This window comes from Branchiostoma belcheri, unplaced genomic scaffold (genome assembly GCF_001625305.1).
Source record: "Branchiostoma belcheri isolate BF01 breed outbred unplaced genomic scaffold, Haploidv18h27 scaffold59, whole genome shotgun sequence".
Classification (NCBI taxonomy): domain Eukaryota; kingdom Metazoa; phylum Chordata; class Leptocardii; order Amphioxiformes; family Branchiostomatidae; genus Branchiostoma; species Branchiostoma belcheri.
Genome location: NW_017804231.1, coordinates 205,223 through 228,048, shown reverse-complemented (window position 1 = coordinate 228,048; position 22,826 = coordinate 205,223). Strand labels below are relative to the sequence as shown.

At 39.8% G+C, this 22,826-nt stretch overlaps 4 protein-coding genes across 9 annotated transcripts in view; 2 read left to right on the top strand and 2 right to left on the bottom strand.

The window, feature by feature from the left end:
* Positions 1-53: 53 nt before the first annotated feature.
* On the top strand, positions 54-14,007 carry LOC109482128 (sorting nexin-16-like). Of its 6 annotated transcripts, none has more exons than XM_019784822.1 (10): positions 54-314; positions 683-1,241; positions 5,337-5,423; positions 5,977-6,051; positions 7,705-7,853; positions 8,237-8,306; positions 9,287-9,352; positions 9,752-9,888; positions 10,227-10,403; positions 11,500-14,007. In XM_019784822.1, the coding sequence occupies exons 2-10, from the start codon at positions 816-818 to the stop codon at positions 11,699-11,701; spliced, it is 1,389 nt and encodes a 462-aa protein (XP_019640381.1). In that variant the 5' UTR covers positions 54-314; positions 683-815; the 3' UTR covers positions 11,702-14,007. The 6 variants fall into 6 exon arrangements, with proteins under 6 accessions (XP_019640381.1, XP_019640379.1, XP_019640380.1 ...); XM_019784820.1 differs by lacking the exon at positions 11,500-14,007 and adding an exon at positions 10,848-11,460; XM_019784821.1 differs by lacking the exons at positions 9,287-9,352; positions 11,500-14,007 and adding an exon at positions 10,848-11,457 and having other exon boundaries at positions 9,731-9,888.
* Positions 14,008-14,642: 635 nt separating this feature from the next.
* LOC109482083 (transmembrane protein 42-like) lies at positions 14,643-15,626 on the bottom strand. Its single transcript, XM_019784743.1, has 3 exons — positions 15,363-15,626; positions 15,078-15,224; positions 14,643-14,893 (listed from the first exon to the last, which is right to left on the bottom strand). The coding sequence occupies exons 1-3, from the start codon at positions 15,540-15,542 to the stop codon at positions 14,726-14,728; spliced, it is 495 nt and encodes a 164-aa protein (XP_019640302.1). The 5' UTR covers positions 15,543-15,626; the 3' UTR covers positions 14,643-14,725.
* Positions 15,627-15,985: 359 nt separating this feature from the next.
* LOC109482123 (ER membrane protein complex subunit 8-like) lies at positions 15,986-18,515 on the top strand. Its single transcript, XM_019784815.1, has 6 exons — positions 15,986-16,206; positions 16,311-16,387; positions 16,719-16,788; positions 17,071-17,165; positions 17,409-17,548; positions 17,801-18,515. The coding sequence occupies exons 1-6, from the start codon at positions 16,003-16,005 to the stop codon at positions 17,815-17,817; spliced, it is 603 nt and encodes a 200-aa protein (XP_019640374.1). The 5' UTR covers positions 15,986-16,002; the 3' UTR covers positions 17,818-18,515.
* LOC109482122 (sorting nexin-16-like) overlaps positions 18,094-22,826 on the bottom strand; it is a 13,135-nt gene continuing 8,402 nt past the window's right edge. The window contains exons 9-13 of the mRNA XM_019784814.1: positions 21,088-21,141; positions 20,872-20,934; positions 20,585-20,734; positions 20,254-20,343; positions 18,094-20,017 (exon numbers count right to left, since the gene is read on the bottom strand). Coding sequence (XP_019640373.1) covers positions 19,913-20,017; positions 20,254-20,343; positions 20,585-20,734; positions 20,872-20,934; positions 21,088-21,141 — 462 coding nt within the window. The 3' untranslated portion in view covers positions 18,094-19,912. The remainder of the gene's footprint in view (positions 20,018-20,253; positions 20,344-20,584; positions 20,735-20,871; positions 20,935-21,087; positions 21,142-22,826) is intronic.

Genomic DNA, 22,826 nt, shown 5'->3' with positions numbered 1-22,826 from the left:
CTACACAAGTCCCCCTCCTTTTCACGTGGTTGCTTCTAGGTTCAAAGGTTAGGATTACGTCACGTCTCGATAACAAGTTCGAAGACCATTGAAAATGATGTATAAGCACGTGAGCGGGCTGACACATATACCTTCCAAACTGTTGATAATCTAGCCTTTATTGCCAAAATCAGTCAACGGAGACCGTGTTCAGACCTTCCAGACGACCATGGTGGTACATTTGGTCCAGAAAAGACGGTGAAAAGGGAGATTTCCGGCGGGATCCCGCGGCAAAAAGACCCGTTTTTCTTCTCACGCAACCGCCGGTGATCAAGGTTTGTTGTTCTTTTGGCTTCTTGGCGACTGGGGTCCTTTTATCTCTTCCTGTCAACACTCTTCGGTCTGGTCGTTTATTTTCAAGCGCATATGCTGATTTCCACGTAAATTTGACTCCTATGGCAGTAAACTGATATAAACCGATCTTTGTACACTGCCAACCTTACCAGAAAATTCCATCAGAGCAAGGTCGGGTAACCTAAACGTTGTATGCTCAAGTCCAAATGAAGTTCGATCACCTTTCATACTGTATTCGGGGGATTATGTTTACAATAGCACAGGAGTTTTTGTAGTCACCAATCCACATAGGCTAATTTACAAATATATAATTTCTCAAATTCGTCCTTTTCCTTTTTTCTTTCGCCAGATTTTTAGGTGAACTACACGACTACCTACTGCTACAGTACTGGACAAGGGAATCCCACAAGGGGCACACACAAGAACCCCACCATATGGTTTGAATTTTGCGCTTGGAGTTATCAAAGAGACTTCTGTTCAACATGCAACCTGCTGGGATGAGAAGACAGGACAATCCGCACAGAACTGTGGAGGGCAGGCGGACAAGTGATTCCCCCTCCAGGTCATCCCCCCTCCCCACCTCCCCATACCCCCCTACTGCAGACTCCTCTGAAGTAGAGACAGACGACCCAAACAATGGAGACAGTGAGGTGGAACCAGAGGTTGCCGTTGATGCAGTTTCTATTGTGGAGTCTGAAGGCACAGACAGAACTCCATCCCCCTCGGATGTGGAGGGCCTTCCTCCGACCGCGGCCAGCAGCATGCTGGACTGCTCGGAAACAAGCTCGCAACACGAGTTCTCGTACCACACCCATCAGATACAGACCTCACCTTTATCCGAGGAGTTTGAAGGACTGAGAGTTCCCATTGTAGGCTATGAAATTATGGAGCAGCGAGCAAGATATACGGTAAGTTATGAATTCATCAGAAATAAAAAAAATGTACAGTAATGCTTCACGATCCCAGCATCTTTATCAACTAACACCCAACATCTTTTGTTTCCAGTGAGTTTAACTGTTTGGTGGATTATCGATCAATAATACATCCAATATGTCTTCATCTTCATCTTTGCCGGGGCAACATCAGTATAATTTTACACAGAGATTTCAAATACAGTCCAGGACCACACTGTTTTTAAATTAGCAAAATTAATTATAGTGCCTTTTCATTGCTAACTTCTGTTTTAGCTATTACACACTGTGGTGCACATTGTGTATGTAACAGCACTGTGTGCACCACAGTGTGTAATAGCTAAAGCAGAAGTTAGCAGGGAAAAGGACACAGTACAGATAAGGCCACAGCCACACAAGGTTAATAATTTGCTATACAATCCTGTGGAAATTTGTCTGACAAAAGCAAATTTTCACAACCAGCAGTTTGTTTTAAATGTTTGCTGCATAAACCTATCCATTAGAATTTAGATGAGATTTTCTGGCTTTGGACCCATCCTGTCAGTTATATATAAGATGCCCCATTTGAAAAACAACTGTCAGAGGCTGAGAGGCAGATCCAGATTATATCCAGGGTAAAAAGCCTTACTGCCTAGTAACCCCAGCATTCACCTAGATTAAGGAATTGAAAGCAGAAAGGAATATTATATGTGTACATTAGTTGTCCATTTGGCTTTTATTGTACATACGTACAGTTTGTCTTGGCCAGACTCCCCAGGTATTAAAGGCTAAGTTTCTTTGACGTGAACAAACAGTGCAGGTATTCTGCCAGGACTATTATATCATGTTGTAGACATAACAATAAATGTACTGTAAGATGTGATTGTTCCACCATCTTTGCCAGAATCACAGAGGACTTAGGACATGTCACGGATAGGGTAAACAGTAATGGGAAATGTACATTTTTGGACAAAGCTTTCAGGCCTGTTTATTTGTCAGGGCCTCGAAGGAATTTATGTGTGACAAAGGTTAAATATGTTAAGCTTAGAAAATGTTATTCTATACACTCTTGGGTTCAGTAAGTTAGGCTGAATGTTAGCAAAAGCATGTTGGAATTTTTGCTTTGTTCTGCCTCATTGATTTTTTAGACACACTACACACTTAAAACTGAACTCTAGAATTGCCCCCCAGACATTTTCATATTCTGGAAAAACTTCAAGTCAATTCATCCACAGCATTCATTAGTGTCTGGATATTTGCATGCTGTTTTTCATATTGTGTAATTTTAGTTTGTGTAGCCTAGTTTGACACCTGGTTGCATAATTATGTACATGAGACACTGTATAAAGGTCTGTGATCTCATTTTGAAATCACCTGACAAGGACAATGAAAATCATCTGATGGATCATAAGATTTAATCAATGGCAGTTTATTTGAACTATCCTGTTTGTAAATTCACCTTCAGTTGTTTGGTAGTAAGAAATTATAGACACCACAAGATATTGTGAGGAAAAATCATTGTCTGAAATTCGTTTTTAGGTGGGGCAAGTTTTCTGCTTTGTTCTGTAGACTGTTGGTCTTTTCTCTAGCCGATACGTGGCAGCTGTTTTTGACAGTCCATTGATTGTGATAAAAGAAAAGGCAGGGGTTATGTTAACATGCTCCATAGAGAAACAGGTGTGTCTGACCCATGGAAAGTTCATGTCAACTGGGACAATGTTTTTTAGCACCACTGTGTGCGTAATTGCTATCCATTATGAAGGGTGTAAAGTGCTTTGGTCTAGTGTCCTATGGACTGAATATGTCTTAAATTTGGTTTGCACATTTATCAGGCTTATCAAAGTCATAATTAATATTGTACCATTATTTGTCATTGATACATCACATAAGACAGAAGGGATAGGGTAATCAGTGAACTAAAGGATAACAGTAAAAGATCACTAACATCTTTGTATTGTTATTTGCCATGGCAACTTTTCTTATATTTAAACAAATATCATATCTCACTTCAGTCCAAAGTCTGACATTTTTAAGAACTGTAATGTCTGGTCTTTAATGTGTTAAAATATGCATATTTTAGCCTCAGATATGACGTAAGGTTACAGAATATTGATTATTACATGACTGTATGTGAGAGCAATCCCAGTAGGCTAGCTCCTTGCTTGTTTCATGCATTATTTAAAACCCAGATTGAAACAAGGCATGTTACTTTGTTACCTATGTTAGTATAGATTTGTGCCATGGGATAAAAAGATGAGGATTTGTTATCTAAGAGTAAGAGAATTTGTCTCCTTGTATCAGGTTATTTTTTCCTAAAGGAAAAGTTAGGCAAATTACATTTGATGTTACAAACCAAAGGATTGCAGATAGTTGTTAGTTACATGTGTGTGTTGATACACTTGGAAATACAATTTCCTCATGTTACTCACTGTGTTAGGTGGAGAAATACACAACCACTGGTGCCTGCAAGAGGTCCAATTTTACAACAAATTGAACAGTAGATCTATACGGTCGGCAGAGTACATAATTACAATTGTTGCAGACCTCCCATGGGACTTAACAACATTATCAGTCATGTTAAACTTTGCAATGTGGTTAATATCAATACGAATGTATGGCTTCGAAAATTCCCTCTGAAACACTAATAAAAATTAAGAAGGAAAAATAAATTACTCAGAGTACAGGTATAGCTCTCTGCACTATGACCCCATTAATTTGTCCATTGTGATTAGCCAGGTTGTCAGCCTCTGTGTGGTTTATATGATATAGGTATGTTTCTGTTGCTAATGATAGTGATTCTTGTTGAAAAGTACTCATTGCTGGATAATGTGTACAGTATATATGTCATTTTGGTTCCGCACATTGTCTGCATACTTTCTAAGGATGGCCAGACTTTGCAAAGCCCAGAAGCTATTTTACGGCGAATGAGAATGCCATAAAACCAGTTTGAAGTGATAAGTCACCAGCAGTTGATTAATGAAGATAAGTGCACGAGCCACAAACCAATAGAAAACTGCTTCCAGTAGACATATTCTCTACAATTGGCAGGCTTTTGTACATTGCAAAATCTAGCGATCCTTTAATGTTTACTATTGAAGAAAATTTATACTGTTTTGATTTGCTCATTAATCATGATAAGTGTCAGGTTGATAGTTTAGTGATAATACTAGTAATCAACTGTAGACTTTGTATGGATATTTTTTTTTTAAAACTCACACTTGTAGTTGGGAAACAAGTAGAAATCATGAGATCTTAAAAAGGAAGGGAATATGATTGATCGTGTATTGAAGCCATGAAGGATGAAGGACCAACAGATATGAATGAAAGTTTACATGTTTTTTACACTACCCCCTTCTCCTCAAGGCTTAATGGTTTGATCTTGAGTAATCTCGTGAGAGTCACACTGGCCTTTTTAAAGACACCCTTTGACCCTAGCACCAGCAGAATCAATAATACTTGTTTGCTACAAATTTTCATGAAGCTGCTTCTAAGCTATTGAAACCAATTCCGTATTGGCTACAGGTTGGGGAGGGGGGTATTTACTTCCTTCAGCTCTAACTAGCGTGTCATGAACAGATGCCATTCCCATGCATGATACCCCTGGTAGTTCATACAACACCATACTGTAGTGTTCTGAATCACAAGTGTAGATGCAGCTGTTAAAACCCTTTCAAACATATTTTTCTTCACAACTAGCATATTTGTCATGCATAGATTATAGAAAAAACAGGAACAGGTGCGTGGAAAATATGCAGTACCAAATTCTAGGCAGAAAAATGTTACCCCACAATATAATTTTCCATCTAAAACTTTAAATCTTTAATTGAAAAATTTTTATGTCCCTTGGGAATAGGTTGAAAGTTGTCCGTTGGTCATGATTTTGTAATTTGAAACAAAAACAGTTACCTAAATGTCATAATGTCAAGTTGCTTGCATGCCACAGTGCACATGTATTTCCCACCAGCTATTTTATGTGTGTCCTGTAGGAACAAGATAAGGGATTCTTATCATGACAGTCTTGTTCACAGACCTATTCACTCTGTTATCTGTGGCAGTCATGTCTACTGTATCTAGGTCAGCTACATGTCTAAATGTTGTGCTTTCTGTCAACAGCTTTTCAAGATCCATGTACAAGTTGAGGCTGACGAGGGCTGGTTTGTCTTTAGGAGATACTCCGACTTTCAGAGGTTGAATGAAAAGGTGGGTCCAAGAGTGTTGTTATACATATGTATTGTGAAGGTTTTCCATTACAATTAAGATTCCAAACTAGTATCACTATTAAAATGACCTCCTTTTCATTTGCTCATATGTAGATTTCAAGTTGTAAAATGTTTTTCTTTCAGTCATTGGTCAAAAGTTTAAGGTAACAAATAAGGTTATAAATATAAGGTACATGCATAACATTTTACAGGGCCTGTTTCTAATGCAATACATTCTGGGTTTGTAAATGAAAAAGGCAAAATTTGGGGGAAAGCTGCTTCAATGCTACACATACCAATACTAAACTTAATTTTGAGCTTGATTGTCAAGGAAAAACATGTTTGGATATGGCAGCAGTTTGTGAAAAAGTTTAGCTCTCACTTTAGGTGTAAGATGTCTTTATTACATTAATCTATCACTTTATGTTTGCATGTTGACACTTGTTAATGAAGTATTATTGCATCTTGGTGTATGACTTGGTTTATTTTTGCATGTCTACATGTATGTACATGAATGTAACTGCACTGTCCATGCACTGCCCCCCTCCCCACAGCTGAAGGCACGTTTTCCAGGCTACAGGTTTGGTCTGTGTGACGACGAGGAAAACAACGACGGAGTCATGGGAAAGGTGCCTACCCAGCATGCCTTGCATGACCTCCGAACATAAGTGATGTAACTCATGCATGTACCACAATTTCTAATCTGTAGTTTATTGCATACAATTACATTTTGAACCGTTTTCTTGTTTTCATTTTTTCTTTAGCAGTTCTTAGGTTTGACAAGTACTCATTGTGTAGAAAAAAAAATGGCTCATCCTTCATCCCTTGGTTGCGGCTCACTGCTTTAGATTCTTAACCCATGTTCTTCCCTTCCCAGCTAGCCTCCTGTGCAGACAGACCTCTGAGCATTTTGATACTGCGTTTTGTAAAATTGTTTACGGCGTTCTTTTGCCAGCCATCCTCCCAAGGCGGGAATACCGTAAACAATTCTACAAAATGCAGTATTGAAATATGCATCCACTCGGAGGCCTGCACATTAGGCTATTCCCAGCATGGTGGCCAGCTTTGTGCATGTAACGTTAACTGTTGAGTCAGTGTTGTGTTGACCAATTAATGAGCTGACGCTGTGGTGCAAAACCAGAAAACAGATGCTGGCAGACACTGTTCAAACATGCTGCACAGTTGTGCTAACTGAGCTATTCCAGTGCTACAAGCTCAGAGCTCAAATGGACTTTGTACTAATCATATGATTTGCTTCAGTTTCTTTGCATTCCGCAGTCGAACACTATCCTGGTATCCATCTGTATCGAGCCATCAACTCTATGTAAGAACTAGTTAGGCTGACAGAGCCCAACATAGATGGATACCAGGCTAGTGGAATACAGCATGTGTTCCATAGTTGTGACTGACAGACTAACTGACTTGCAAGGATTAAGGCATTGTCTCTACTAATTCTCACTTGCCATTGACTTTTATTTTGAAATTTCCCAGCCTAAGTACTATCCTTGGTTAAATCATTGCTCAAAAATGCACACCTGTTTAGCTGTGCAGTGCATGCTAATGTGTTGAAGAAGATTGCATTTTTAGGAGATAGCAAGGATTGTACTTAGGCTATCCATTTCAAGTCCATTGATAGGTGGCGGTCTTTGTTTGTCTTGTCCTGCAAGCTTTCCAAAGTGCTTGTTATAACCTGTGTTTTCATGTTTGCTGTTATGTCTCAATCTAATTTCAGTCCTGGCTTTACTCAGAAATGATGAGATATTTACAGGTGAGGTGGTTACCACTGGTGAAGGGAATGAATAGTGTGATCCTTTATCCCACATCTGCTTGGTGATTCGGGACTACACTTCTTTAAGCCTCCCACTGCAATGAACTTTAGATGTGTTACACTACAGACAAAACAGGAAATAGCAACAGAAACCAGATACAGTTTTACATTTTAACTAGGCCTAGGAAAAAAATGTTGTGTTTCCTGTTTCAGTCCAGAAAAAAATAGGGTCAGTAGGTAGGGATTAGCTTTTTTCCCCTCTTTTTTTTTTATTCAGACTTTGGCAATCTCTATTAAGTAAAATTTGCATAAGGGGTTAGGACACTCATACTTTCAATATCAATGTTGGAAAACGAATTGTTCAATGTTTCATCACTCAGATGTCAGATCATGAAGCACAACATTTTTTTTCCTAGGCCCTATGCTTCCATTACTCAACATTTTCGAGGATGGAAGAAACGTTACATAAGATGGCTATAAACACATTAATAACACTTGTTTTTGTTGACTGTAGCTGAGAAACCTGTTCCCGACCTTCCGCCTGGCACTTCCACCCAAACGTTGGTTCAAGGACAACTTTGACCCCAATTTCCTAGAGGACAGAATTCTGGGATTGCAGGCCTTTGTCAATAATGTCATCGGGCATGTTGATATTGTTGACAGGTAAGTTCATATCTTCATGACTAATGTGACTGACAATCATGTACATGTATAACAACCATTTCATTACAACCAACTCAATAGATCTGAACTGAATATCAGAAGTTCAAAACTCTTAATACTTTTGAAGGTTATTATATTATTATTTAATCCTGCTTCAACATTTACAAACAGAATGTAAAAATTTTAGATTTGTTTGAAATCTTGGATTATTATGATGACAAAAATAACTTAATATAGTGTTCCTTTATTATCAAAGATCCGTCTGAAAATTAAAGATTATACATGTACAAAAACTGTACAATGTATATGTTTGAAACACATGTTTATGTATCTGTTGGACTATTTGCCCCAGGTGAATCTGACTGTCCACTCTGTTTTTCCAGTGACCCTGTGCGAGAGTTCTTCTGTCTGGACGACCCCCCTGACCCGCTGGACAGACTGGAGGAGAGTAGGGTATGTTCTGTGATCCAGGGCTTTGCAGTTCTGTACACCAACCAGGATTGATGCTGTGTGGTGTAATTCCGACCCTAATCAACGTGTGGCGCTCTTGCACATGCAGTAACTCCTGATTCCTGCACCACAAATGCAATCATGAAGAACTAAAGCTTACTGCAATGCAGCACTGTGAGTAACATTGCTTTTGCAGAAATGACCACGCAATGCTGATGGCTGTGATCACGAGCCCTAGAGCATTATTGAGCCCTAGAGCATACCCAAGTAACTAACCAATTATTCAATTAATGACACGGACACGCTAAATGAGAAATACTGCACACTGTGTGTGAAAAACTACTGATGTCATAACCATTGACATTCCCTCAATTTTCTATCATTGATTTCAATCAACCGATTCTTACAAAGGATCAAAGTACCAATATCGATCATTTTCAGAGAAGCTTATTCCGCAATGCTCCCCAAAGTACAATAACATTGACTAAATCTATTTGTTTTGTATAAATCCAACAGGACTCGGACCAAAATAAGGAGTGCTTGGACAAAAGCAGGGTGTTTGCATGTGACATAACTGCCATGCTTGATTGAACCTGGAAGAGTCATCAGACCTATAAACTTGTCTGTGCCTAATGTCATGACTGTTATTACATTATGTAGCTGACAACTTCCAGGTTTAGTAATCTGGCATGGCAGACGATGTTAGTAATGATGAAATATCAAACTTTATTGCAAACTATTGCTTGAAGGCTGATTCCGCATTGATTCTTCCAAGCACAAGAGGTATTTACCATTCCAAATTCATTCCCCTGCCATGTCCAGATCACGAGATTTCTAAATCACAAATTTCTGCTGCAGTACCACAACAAGCCACCTGGGCACCTAAAATCAAATCATGTCTAGTAAAAATTCATAGTCACGTGAATGCAAACACCCTATAGAATGGTTAAGTTAACCTAAAACTGTATCACTTCCTGAAATAGGGTCGGAATTTCACCACCAGCGGTAACTTCTCCCATTCTGTGGAAATACAAGTTGCCCCCCTCCAGGTATTACCTGTGCACATGTGTGTACAACATCATGTTTGACACTTGCTTGACTTCCAGTAGTACATACAGTAACCTCATATGCACTCTAGTGTGTTGTAGATCATCTTGTGTGTTTTTTTAGCTGTAGTTTGAATGTTGCCAGTCAGCACTTAGGATAACCTGCCACCCATGTTCTTATTTCACATGCATGTCTTATTTGAGATAATTAAACATTCCCCAAAAATCCCATTGCCCCTACAGCCTCAAAAAGGCCATAGGACGACTTAACCGTAAGATATACCCCAACTGATGGAGTTTCTAACCTTGCTGTGGGCCCCTCCTATTTTGTATTTACTGAAGTAGACCTAATCCTTTATGTGTGTATCCTTCCCCTTCAAGGCTTATGTATCACTTGTACAGGCCCTGTGTGAGTCTCTAGAGGAGTGTGTGTACAACCTGAGAAGGGAAGTGCTGGAGAAGAACCATGAAGTAGAAGCCCTGAAGGCTGAGTTGGCCAGGAGTAAGGCAAGGCAGGAGGAACTGGAAAGGCGACTAGGGTCAGTCTAGATTCCGATGTTTCTTCTTACCTGATGGTTCAGTTTTTGGCACTACCCCAGGGGCACACTAGCCTGGGTACCATCCTATTTGTATGCCGGGGCTCCCATACTCCGCCCTAAGAATATTTCTAAGGGGGGGAGTATGGGAGCCCCGGCATACGAATAGGATGGAACCCAGGCTAGGGGCACACCATTTGATTTCTCAAAAGAGAAGAAGTTCCGAATATTTTTTTATACAGCATGCAGTCATCTGTCTTTCATACGCACATAACAAATTCATCTCTTGCATTAGCCAAGATTGCAATTAAAACATGGCTTTTTTATGTTCTCTGTCTCAGGTTGGGTGGACAGAGCCATTCTCCTGCCCAGGGTAGTGAGGGCAGCCTTGCAGAGGCAGATTTCCCATCAGCCATTGAGGCTGACCAGGGCCAGATCCATGACCAGACAGCCAACAACACCAGCAGTGTCACACTCAGCAGTCTGCAGTCAAGCGAGAACAGAATGGTGTCTAGAAGGTGGGTGACATGGGTGCTGTGCTCCATCTATGTTGTTTCTTGCTATTGCAGTACTTGTCCATATACTGATGTACTTGAAACACGTTGTTTTTTTCAGTCAGTAAATGTATTTGTAGTCTAATCTCGATTTGTAGTCTAGTCTCGATTTGTAGTCTAGTCTCTTTCAAGAACATGTAGAATGAGAAGGAGAAGGAAAGCAGGAAAACAAATTAAATGATGAACAATGGGAAACTTATGTCTCACAAAGAAGAAAAGTTGGCTCCAGATATGCATCATTTTACATCTTGTACTCCTAACCTCGATGTGGGCCATCTTCCTTCATTCCACATTCTGTAACTGGATAGCAGTGGTCACCCTCCCTTCACCCCCCCTTCCCCAACACGGTTCTCATGGGGCTGATATTCAGCACTCTTTCCAACCTCACATATGGATCATCGTTTTCAGATCAGAACTACCTTCTCCTCTGAGCCCAATCGAAAAGTTTGGCTCCACCTTCCGTGGAATGTTCAACAACTTCTTGAAATCCCCAGCGACAAATGCGCCGGAGCCCTCCGCTGGAGTCAGGTGGAAGAGGGGGGCAGTTCAGATCTCACCGACAGAACAAGGTCCTCACACTCCTCCCTCTGTCTCTGTAACAGGCATGATGAGACGTTGTTGTGGTGGCTGGTCCTTGTTAGGGGCTATGGGGCCTTGGGTGTGCTAACTCGGATGGCACGGCATGGTGGATTTGTGTGCTTTGGTTCTTTCACTAACTCCTGTTGTCTTTCAGGTCGTGTTTTTTGCATGCAGTTGCCGTTTTTCCAGACTTGGTTGTCGTGTGTGGTGCACTACATGTATTTGTTTCGGTGCTGTTTTGCTCTACCGATAACACGTCCTCTCAGACCCCCTTCAGTCTAATGTATGACTGTTCCAGCAGAGCACCATGCCTGTAGTTTTGTATTCGTAGACATTGAGGTCTCTGTGGACATACCTCAATCAGCTGCAAAAGACTGCCACTGTACAATGTAGTTTTTCAGTCTTTCCATCTGATAGTTGATATCTCTCTATTATAGCATTTTGTCTCATGCATTTGCTAATTTACTTCTTCTCCTTTCAGTGGCCTCCTGACATCTGCAGACCCTTCAGCAGATACAACCGCTGACAGCTGGAACACCAGCGACTCCTCCCCTGCTCAGAACTTGCCCAAATTCCACTCCACGCCTGTCATTTCACCTGCACACCTGAAGAAGGATGCAGCTGCTATCAGGATCCAGGTGCAATCTGCCTCGCCTCCTCTGCAAAGGGCACAGGTCAAGTGAAGGACCCAGAGCCTGTTCCTTGTTTTCAGTATTTTGCGCCCAAGAGAGGTGGCTTTAAACTGAAATTTGAATGTTGTTTCCCTCTTGGAAATATTCAGCAAGGACATATCTCCGTTTTCCAAGAATGTGTGCACAAATGTATGTCTCTTTTTAAAAATTTTGAAAAAAAAATTATTTTACTCATAATCATTTTCCACTTCCACAATGTTAAATTTTCGTTAGATTCAATGTACATGGCAAAAACAGTCCATCACCACTTTACGGAATCTTTCAGATTAGTTTGGAAATTTGCTATGTACTTTGGATTTGAGAATGATGACAACCTTTTGAAGACCATATTGCCTAAATTTTAATAAAACTGGTGGTCTAAAATATGGGCATGCAATATATGGTCAGCCTTTTGTTGCTTGCAAGCCATTCAGGGCAAAGTATCCATAATATAAATTTAAACAAGTTTCAGGGGATAAGCAAAGGAATATGATAGCAAGGATATTGATACCATAGTCTCATAACCAAGGCAGAAATAAGAGACTAGATGTAATTCTATTACTGCTTTACAGCATTTCATACTAGTGATGATTAGTATTGTACATGTAGAACACAGCAACAGGTTGAGAAGATAATCTAATTCACATACCAGTAGGATTCAAAATTACCACAGTCGTAATGTTGGACGAACAGTACTTTTCCCATGACAAATTGACAACATTATGTGAAATTAGCATGTGTTGTTTTCTACTACCGGGTATAGTTTTGGATGACAGCCTTGTGGATGGAAAGTGATTTGATATGTCAGTATCTGCTTGTATTGTCATGTCAGTATCTGCTTGTTTTGTCTGTAAATAATGTTGTTCTTGATGCTGCTTTACTTGTTCTGAATTCTGCAGTAGCAGTAGGTGATTTAGATGATAAAGTATACATTTTTCTCATGACTTCTTTTAATAGTGATGTTCAAATGAGGAAGGTCCTCTGATGGACTTCCCAAAGAAGATTTCCTTTTCATTGTAGATAAACATAGTCCTGTTTATGTTGCTGCTGCTCCATATGAATTATTGGCAACACATTAAGTCGCACAAATTTCTACTATTTAAAGAATATGAATAAAGCATACAGCTGTTTTAAGTATTGGTGTTCAAAGTTAAAAAGTCTTGCCTACGCATATACAGCACCTATTTCCAGACTCAGAAAGGTGATGGACTTTTTATAAGGCATTTCTTATATAAAAATGTACTTTTAAGCCATATGAAAGGGATCAGTCATAGCTATTGTTATGATGTGTAATTTAAGACATGGTTTTAGATCAAGTATCAGCAAAGTGAATCATGACTGCTTAAACATTGATGTTAGAGGACAAATACTTGTAATTGTTTGTGTAACTATGGCATTTGTACACTTGATTTAGTGAGTTCTTGTACAAGGTGCTACATATGACAAGACGACAATGTTTTTTGATTGACCATTGTTTGCAATTTTGTGTTGTGTAAGAAAAACATCACATTTTGTACTACAGAATCAGCTGTGGAAAGCTAAACTTTGAGAGGTAGATTGTAACAAAAGCAGCAGGACATTAATATTGTTAGACTGAAGCCAGTCAAGACTATAGCTAGTACATGCTACACAGTGGATTGCAAATAGCAGTTTTGTAACAGTGAAATGGTAAACAGTTATAGACAACATAAGACTTGAAGTGATGTAGTAATGGATATAGCCTTAGAATACAAAATTACTGTAAAACAAGTGCAACCCTGCCTTAAGCACGACTGATAAGTATGTTTGTATTCTGATGTTGTCAATACATGCTGCATAGTATATAGAGAATATCAAGTGGTAGAGCACATATCAGAACAAAATGTTCCTGACCTAAAGGTGTTTTGTATGTGCAAGAATATACTGTATAATATAGCATACCTTGCTGAGTATCATACACCAGTGCAAAATATTCCTAAAATCACCTTAACAAGCAAATCATATGCAATAGCCTCAGATGCTCTGTGCTTAGTTGTTTGTATGTTTCATTCTAAGCATAACTGGGATATCAAAGTGTGATACAAACTACCCAAAAAGTTTGAACTGTTGTGCATTATAAGTGTGGCCATGTGCTGTATCTGATGGTGCAACAAGTGTAATGTTAACACTAATGCTGGACTCAACAATAGCCACTAACAGGACATGCCTGTCTACTTGTATTTGCCACATTCAGTAGTGACAGTGACAGAAGACGTGATGTTTTGCTAGTAATTAAAAAATCATGTCTAAATATCTTTGATACATGCAATGTCCTTGGTCAATAAATTATAGCAACTGTGTCTTTCTTGTCTGTAGATTTATTTACTCGTCACAGTTTTCATTGTCCTCATCATAACTTCCACAATTGAAGTTGTCTTTGTCCTTGGTGTCATGCATGGCTAGTCCTTGGTGCTGAAAAGCCATCCCTAAGCTTCCCCGTCCTCCTGGGGGTCCGTTCGTAATAACTTTGCAGTTTTACGGGCATTCTTCGCCTCCTCTAAATAAATCTATCAAAATCATTTCAAACGGAACAGGCACAAAAATCTAATAGCACAGTTAGGGTAACATTTTCTAAAGTATGAAAACATTATTTCTTTTTTGTCATCAATGATAGACAATGAAGAAAACAATACACTGACACAGTTGATTTTACATAAAACTTTATTGACCAGTCACTGATATTCTGTTATATATTACAGATGATTTTGCAGTCACTGATATTCTGTTATATATTACAGATGATTTTGCAGTCATATAACATAACTGTTACATGTAATAAACTATGGTAGCCTTGAATTCCATCTTGTTGTGTACCGCCGTGGTTCTAGTCTTCAGAAATCTGGAAGTTGAGGCAGGCCAGAAACAATTATCAATTAATTGATTAATTAATTAATGGTAATTAAGATTTTGGGAACAACTTTGGAATGTTCTTTTGTATCCATAACTAAGGTCTAAAAGGACAAAACTAGTCTGTGGTACAGTACAAATACATGTGATGAAGCATTAGTTGTGCTCCTGTTATCTGTGCTTCTTGTCCTGTTCTGAGACATGAGTCGCAGTCAGTGGATCTGTTTCGCCTGTGTCACTTCCCCTGTGTATGAACAACAGTCCAACAACGATGCAGGATGCTCCTACATACCACAGCAGTGACAGGGCCTCATGGAATAGAACCCTGCCCAGGACACCCTATAGGAAGAACAGGAAGAAGAATTTCACAAATAGTCGTACATAAGACATTCAACATTACATAGTATATGTTTTTAGTATTTTTAGAATCTGTTATACTGGTAGCAATATTTATGGTATTATGACACTACACACAGATCTACAGCTTGCTACGTGATTATGTAACTGACAAGGAGAAACTTACTGAGAAAAAGAAGTTAGCGGCTGTGTTGGTGACTGTGGCCTCCACGGAGGACTTGCAGGTTGCCAGAGCCTTGGTGAAGAACACCCACATCACAGCATTCAACACAAACACCATCCCAAAACAGGTCATCCGAAAGTACGTCAGGACCTAAAGTCAAGGGCAATCATTTTTATTAGGAGTCGTTATTTATTATATCTTTATTGACTGCAATAATGTGCGTGAATGTAAAGGTATCAGAAGATGGGAAAATGATTATTACACACAGTCGACATCACACAAACTTACCAACCCACAGAAGGCCTCGGACCCATCGCCCTGTTCCTGCTGCAGGAGGGACGACACCTGATACACCAGCACCTGGCAGGTCGCAGCTGCCTCCTCTGTTGCCATGGCAATCTTGGCACACACTGATGCCAGGGCTGCAAACAGCCCTGCACACAGGGCAAGGCTGATTCCCAGCATCATTCAGTGTTTTCTTAACAGGTGAGACTGGCAAAATTTATGATTCAAACCAAGAATGTTCTGAAGCTTTGACAAAAACTTAGGGGTGAAGAATCAAATTACCATAGCATTCAGTCTTGACCAGTCCTATTCCAACCAATGTATCGGTAACATAATTGACGATACTGTGTGCTCCACTGAAGAAAGACACCTTGCACTGTCTCTGTCAGCATGGAGGTATAAAAAAGAGACAGTCACCTTAATTTTTTGGATCAAACCATTGTGATATGGGGATGAAATGTAATAAATCTACCTTTAATACATAGATCAAAAGCTGACAGATCGTCAGATGACATATATCAAAGTAAGACTGTAATAGTTAGATATGATTATTAAATGTATAGAAATGGTTTTTGGTCTGCTGTGTAGATATGACGTAACCAAAGTGTGTTCTCCCAACGGAAGTTCAGAGGTTATTTCCAAAATGGCGGAAATCGAAATAAGCGTGCGGTCGTACGTGAAGCTCGTTCTTCACGCGGCCAAATACCCGCACTGCGCCGTCAACGGCGTGCTCCTGGCTGACAGGAAGAGATACAAGGACGACAAGATCGTGTGTGTAGTGGAATGTGTGCCGCTGTTTCACCTAGCGCTGGGGTTGGCGCCCATGTTGGAGGTCGCTTTGTCACAGGTTCGTATCCCTGAATATGTACGAGTGGGAGGGGGGCACTTTCTCATTCTGTGATTTTTGTTAAACGACTAACATTCATATGTGTATGTTTTTTTTTTTTTTAGATTGATGCCTACTGTGAGCAGAACAAGTTGATCATCGCAGGGTACTACCACGCGAATGAGCACGTCAAGGACTCCAGGTACAAATTTATGGAAATTACTAGTAATTTTGGAACGTTGTGCAAACAAGAAAATGATTTGTGACCGAGGGAACGACTGAACACACGGCAGAATGTTATCAACAACTGCAATAGAAAAGAACAGAATTGTACACAGCCAGCTAAATCCACCAGCCAAGCTGGAAGAACGCAAAAACAAAGATGTCACAGTGAAATATGTAAATCTACTAATTATGTTACATGTATATGCAGATATAATTGTGTAATCAGAGAGCAGTCTTAGAAATGAAGATTGATTCAATATCAGTATATTGAAAATTTACACTGTGTTTTATGTACCCTTTTATTACAGCCCAAATGCCATTACACACAAAGTCATGGAGAGAATATGTGACAACTTCAATGATGCATCATTATACATGGTAAGTAACCTGCCCCTTATAAATCGTGCATACACCACAACAGCTGTTTCTTTGATCAAACATGAAACTGTGCTTATCAAGTCTCTGGTAGGTCTATACATTGTGTACGTCTATAAGTGTAACAGATGATATCCTGTTCAAGCATGTACAAGTACTAGTATGGCTTTTCCATCTGTCATGCTGTATTTATCATTAATAAAACATTTGTACCTTCCTATTTTCAGGATTTTCACATAAATATAGCATCAGTTTTCTTATTGTTACATGTAACGTACTCCATAGGTTGACAACACTAAAATGACTCCTGACATGGAAGATGCTGTGTTCAGAGTGTACGCTTTACAAGAAGGCAAATTCAAGGAGAGAAATCCAGACAGGTGAGTTAGATTTCTTGATTGCAGTTGGAGAAGTAACTCACTTTGGTTGAGTTTTTTCTTTGCTGTTGCCTGAGATATGGATAAGAAAATATACCCATATAAAGTTTAGTTCATTGAAATATTAACTTTTAGACAAGAAATATATACTGGTAACATAACCATTTGTATTAAGTTGTTAATTAGAAATACAACATTGTGTCAGGGAATAAGAAAAGGGCAAAGTTTTGAAAATGTACATTACAGCATCACGTTAGACGAGCAGTGTCTATCGGCTGCATCTGGACTCCTGAACCAGAAAGTTTTTAGGAACATGGTGGACTTTGACAACCACCTGGATGACATCACACAAGACTGGCTCAACAACCACCTGAATGAAGTTATAGGTAGGGATTTGTTTGTTTGCATGTCAGTTGGTTTATTTGTTTGCATCTTACTGGTCACTTATGATTTCATACACACAATGTATTTTATCTTGCTAAATATCCAGTTAAGTGTCACCTGTCAATTGAAAGAATCTGTCTTAGCCTATGTATTATGGTATCTTTGTCTCTGTCAGTACTTAAATCTGTAAGTCAATTATATTTTCAAAATTCCCAGTTTTCCAAAATGTGACATTTGATTTTTACTCCATTCAGAAATCCACAGTTGGTAGCTGTACTACAAGGAAAGAAGCTTGAGGAGAGGACACGAGAAATTTGTTCTCTACTGTGTACAGAGTAACACATACTGTTCAGTAACATGCTGTTGGTAGGATACTGACAGAACTACACTCAAGTTACAGTAGACTGGAAAATGGATGGTCATGGACAAACAAAACACTTTTATACAGACCTTCTGCCCTTTGAATACTTCTCAAGGGAAAATGTGTTTAAAGTAACTATGAAGAGACCATAAGCCAATGAATATGGAAAGGACATAATTATTAATCTGTTCTAGCATTGTCTTTATTAGCTTGCGACAGGCTATAGTTGTAGAAAAGGAACATGTCTTAAAGAGAAATTTTCTACCTGTATATGATCCAATTGCATGTGTAAACTGATTAAATGCAAAATGTATATGGCATGTCTGAAAAATTGCAATAATCAATTACTGGGTATTTGGTTAAATTAATACTTTGTAAACATTAAAAGGACATTGTGATTTGATGGTATGACATAGCAATGTTGAATGTCCAGGACCTATATACGTGTTATATTTATTACAAGTGATAGGTTTGTCTTGGTACATATCCCTCCTTACTGTTAATCCCCTTTAGTCTATCCAGTAGAAATTTATGCTGTCTATGTAACACCTTGTTTAAAGGCCAATCCCAAAATTGTTCATGTGAATTCAATATGGTACTACAACAAATTCTGACACTTACAAGTCTCATTATTTGTGTTTGCATTCTGGCAAATTTTACTACTCTGTGGACCTTGCAATTTTTTGACAATCTGGTATTCAACTTCACAATAACGGTACAAGGAATTTTGCAACAACGTGTAACAATGAATTCAAGATAACAAGTAACATGCTACCTGGAATTACATCAAAGATTGGATGTTGGATTAAAGCAGCTATGAGTAACGTTGAATCAAAATTGCTTGCTACATGAGTACACATGAGCTCATACTTGTAAACAGTAGTCGGTCATAGATAAAATATAGCAGACGTTATCTGGAACATCTGAGTCTTCAGAGAATTTATGCAGTTGCTTGACATCAATATCAACTACAGACACGTTTCCAAGAAAATTATTTAATCAAAATAAGATTTTGGGTACAAAATACCTCTTTAGGTACAAAGAATTCCTTTTATATATTCAAGCTAATTGTTCTTAAGGCTCAAAGGTAATTTGCGACAAGAAGAAGCATTGCCTATAGGTGTAGACTTACTAAAAAGGGCATAATTTACACTTCCATTTCTTTGAATAAAGATCTGTCACCTAAAAGAATATTCACATACAATGTATTTTAACCTTTAACTGACTATCCCTCTAGTGATGTCATACTGGTCCTGTCCTTGGTGCTGAACTTACCTTAACACTGACTATCCTCCTAGTGACTTCACAGCTTTCTAGGTCCTTGGGTACATGATACATGTATGGAGAATACATCATTTGAGATATACTGTAAAATATTTACAGTTTGATAACATCAATTTGATAAAATCCAACCTAAGCATACCTCAAGTTTCCATGAGGCTGGATATATCTTAGATCATTTGTTGAACATACTGGTGGTTGATATCAAAATAGATCAGTGGCATGTTAAATTTGTTGCTGCCAGGCAGCCTGCTATGAGTCAAACAGTCCAGAGACATATTCACTGACAATTTCTTTTCCGAAAGGTTAACTTGTCAACAAAATTGCTTTAACGAGTACTAAGACAAGTATGTCAGTATTGGACCATACAGTCCGTAATAGGACTGCATTGCTTTTCATACACAGTAACTATATAGATATATACACACTCCATTGAGAAAAACATTGCATCTGTCTATTAAAATCAATTGAGTTTCATTTAAAGCATGCAATGAACTGATGATAAAATAAACAATCATTCTGATGACATTGACACAAATTCAACAGTAACATTTGTTCCAAAAGATAATGCTTGTCACTTAGTAACACTGGCTGCCGGAAATGGAGAAGTTACTGTGAGTCTTGCTTATCATCATTGGTGAACACTTCATAGCACATGGGAAAATGTCTTACAATTTGTAAATGAGTCAGTGCCAAAACTATTGCAAGACAAAGTGTTTTTATCCTACTGCCTGGTGAGGGGCTGTGCAAGTGAGGCCAGCTCTCGAGCGACCCAGCCCGGCCAGTGTTCAACACTCGTCCCCGTACTGCGGATTCTCTCATACAGCGTCTAGATGGAAGTAAAAAAATGTTTCAAAACTGTCTGTCTAACAAATACCTATAACATCAGGGAGGTTGTAAGGAATTCCAAGTAAAGTTAGATTTTGAATAGATTATGTTATGACGACCTTTGTGATCTGAATCACTAAATCTATACATGTACTTACACAAGTTACTAACAGTGCAAGTGTATAGATGTATTACAGGTGACCGGTGTACTTTGTTAGCTAGTTAATGAGACCTAACCTGTGGTTTGAGCTGGTTTATGTGTGTTGTTTTGTAACCCTGTGCAGACATGTTCAGCTTTACACCAATTACCAGGGAGTAGAAGTACCTCTGCAAAAAAAAGAGATGAAAAACAAACTTGAAGTCAACATTGTCTTTTAGCAATAAGGTTTACAATGAGGTAAACTGGAGGAAATAATGTACCTGTGAAGTGCTTTTAATGTCAGCATAGTGAGGTCTAAGGAATATATGATTGTATAGTACTGATCCCAGAAATACTTACTCCATTATGCTGGTCCAGTTTCTTTGAATGAAGGAATGAAAGATAATTGAATGAAAGGTAAGAACCCACCTCCTCTGCACTGTTACAGTAGTGTTGGAGGTCAGTGACCTGTCTCTGTAGCTCATGCATGTGAGCGTCACGTCCCTGGATGTCCTCCGTGTACCGCAGTCGCAGGTGGCTCAGGTTGGCCTTCAGCTGTTCCACCTCTGTATTCCTAGCCTGGTGGACAGGACAGGCGGGGAGGGGGGCAGAAAACAACTTCAGAATAATAGTACTCAATGGTTAATAACCACACAAAGTCTCAGGTGCAAAATTCAGTCCTATTTATTGACAGCTATAAAACAGCACGTACTTACCCTTAACTGGTGTTCAGTTCTGCTCAAATCTGCTTTCAGATCTTCAACTTCCTTCTGGTACGACTGTATACAGAAGGAAAAAAGTCATTTCTGGACAATACATCTGGTAAAAATCAATATTAACTTGCCAGAATTAAATACCGCTGCTTGTGAATAGTTTCAAGTTCACTTTAGCAAATTCTAAAAAAAAAACTATCCTGGATAAACATGTCTTACCTCCATAGCATCACGGTGCATCTTAAGCATCTGCTGCTTGCCATCGCCCAAGCTCTAGAAAAAGAAAAGAGACATTTGACTATGGGAAGTGGGGAAGGACAAAATGCAGGTATTGCACTATGATTGCAGTGAACAAAATTTCTTGAAAGTATAGCATTGAATAGAAATGCAACGCGTTTAAACAAATAACTTTGAGATTCAATTTTATTATTTATAACTATACTATTATAAGTGTCCAGTTGGTGAAGATATTGGAACTTATAAGTAATCACTCCAGGAATGAAGATGCGAGAAGTGCTGGGATATGAAATGTATTCTTGTCAGAACATGTGCAGTCCGTGACCTCTGACCGGACTGGTCCAATAGTTTTTGTGGGGGTGTATATTGTATCCTTACACGCTTCCCCCCTATGTAGAAGAACTTAACTTCTCCTGAAGTTAACGATACATAACGTGGTGAATATATCAACTATATAACATCGTTGGAACGACTCATTAACTACAGAATATAATGACGAATAACAATAATGGGATAACGAAACAACAAGAAAAATATATAACGTTAGGTATATATGTAGTTGTATAGAACTGTTCAGTTCTGCAGGCTGGTTGGTCCAGTTCTGCCCACTAATAGTCAAGTTCGGCAGAAGGACTGGTCTGCGGGTAATCCCATGGGTCCGCAACGCAGTAATATGTCCTGCACAGTCATGTGTCTGCGGGTAATCCCATGAATCTCCGCAACGCAGCAATATGTCCTGCAAAGACCCTTGTCCATCAAGGGGTGAATACATGTGGAGCTGGATGAAGGGCGGTGTCAGTCCCTAACAGCCACAAAGTCGTCGTATCGGGACGGTGGTCGCACCCGACGACCTCTTCTCGTTGTCACACCAGTCCCCTGGGACGGCGGGTTGGAGGCGTCACGCTGATTCGCCGCTGGTGACGGCGGGTTGGAGGTGTCACGCTGATTCGTCGCTGGTGCGGCCCGCAAGTTCACAGCATGATCCCGCTGAGGTAGGGTATGGCATTTTTTTAGCCTATTGTAATGGACTATTTGTTTTCGGCCCTTGGTGTCTTGGATCCGATACGTGACGCCTGGTTCACCGTCTTGGAGGAGCCGCTCTATGACAGTGTAAGGCCCCTTCCATTTGGGCTTCAGCTTCTGTCGTACGGTAGTGGGATCGTGGAGCCATACCCGTTCGCCAGCCTGATAGGGCTTGTGCGAGACGTTGACGTCGTAGGCCAACTTCTGTTTGTTGCTTGCCTGCCGTGTGTTTTGCCGCACTTGTTTGAAGGCTGTCCGGAGGCTGGACGCCAAGGACCGGGCGTAGGCCATTGAGGTGACGGTTGATGATGCCTGCGGGTTTGGGCCGAATATCACATCTGCCGGCAAGTTCGCTTCCCTCCCATGGGTGAGGAAAAAGGGTGTGAAGCCTGTTGAGGCATGCACCGAAGTGTTATAGGCGAGCAGGACATGTGGGAGATGATCATCCCAGTCATCACCGGTGGTGGAGACGTATTTGGAGAGCATGTCTTTCAGTGTTCTGTTGAACCGCTCCACCAAGCCGTCCCCTTGTGGGTGGTAGGCGGTTGTACGGGTCTTCTCTATGCCCAGTGCCTTGTAAAGGGATCTCATAGTCTCCGCTTCAAACTGACGGCCTTGGTCGGAATGTAGGCTTGTGGGGATGCCATGTTCACGGATGAAATCCGTGAAAAGTACGTTGGCCACCGTCGCGGCGTCCT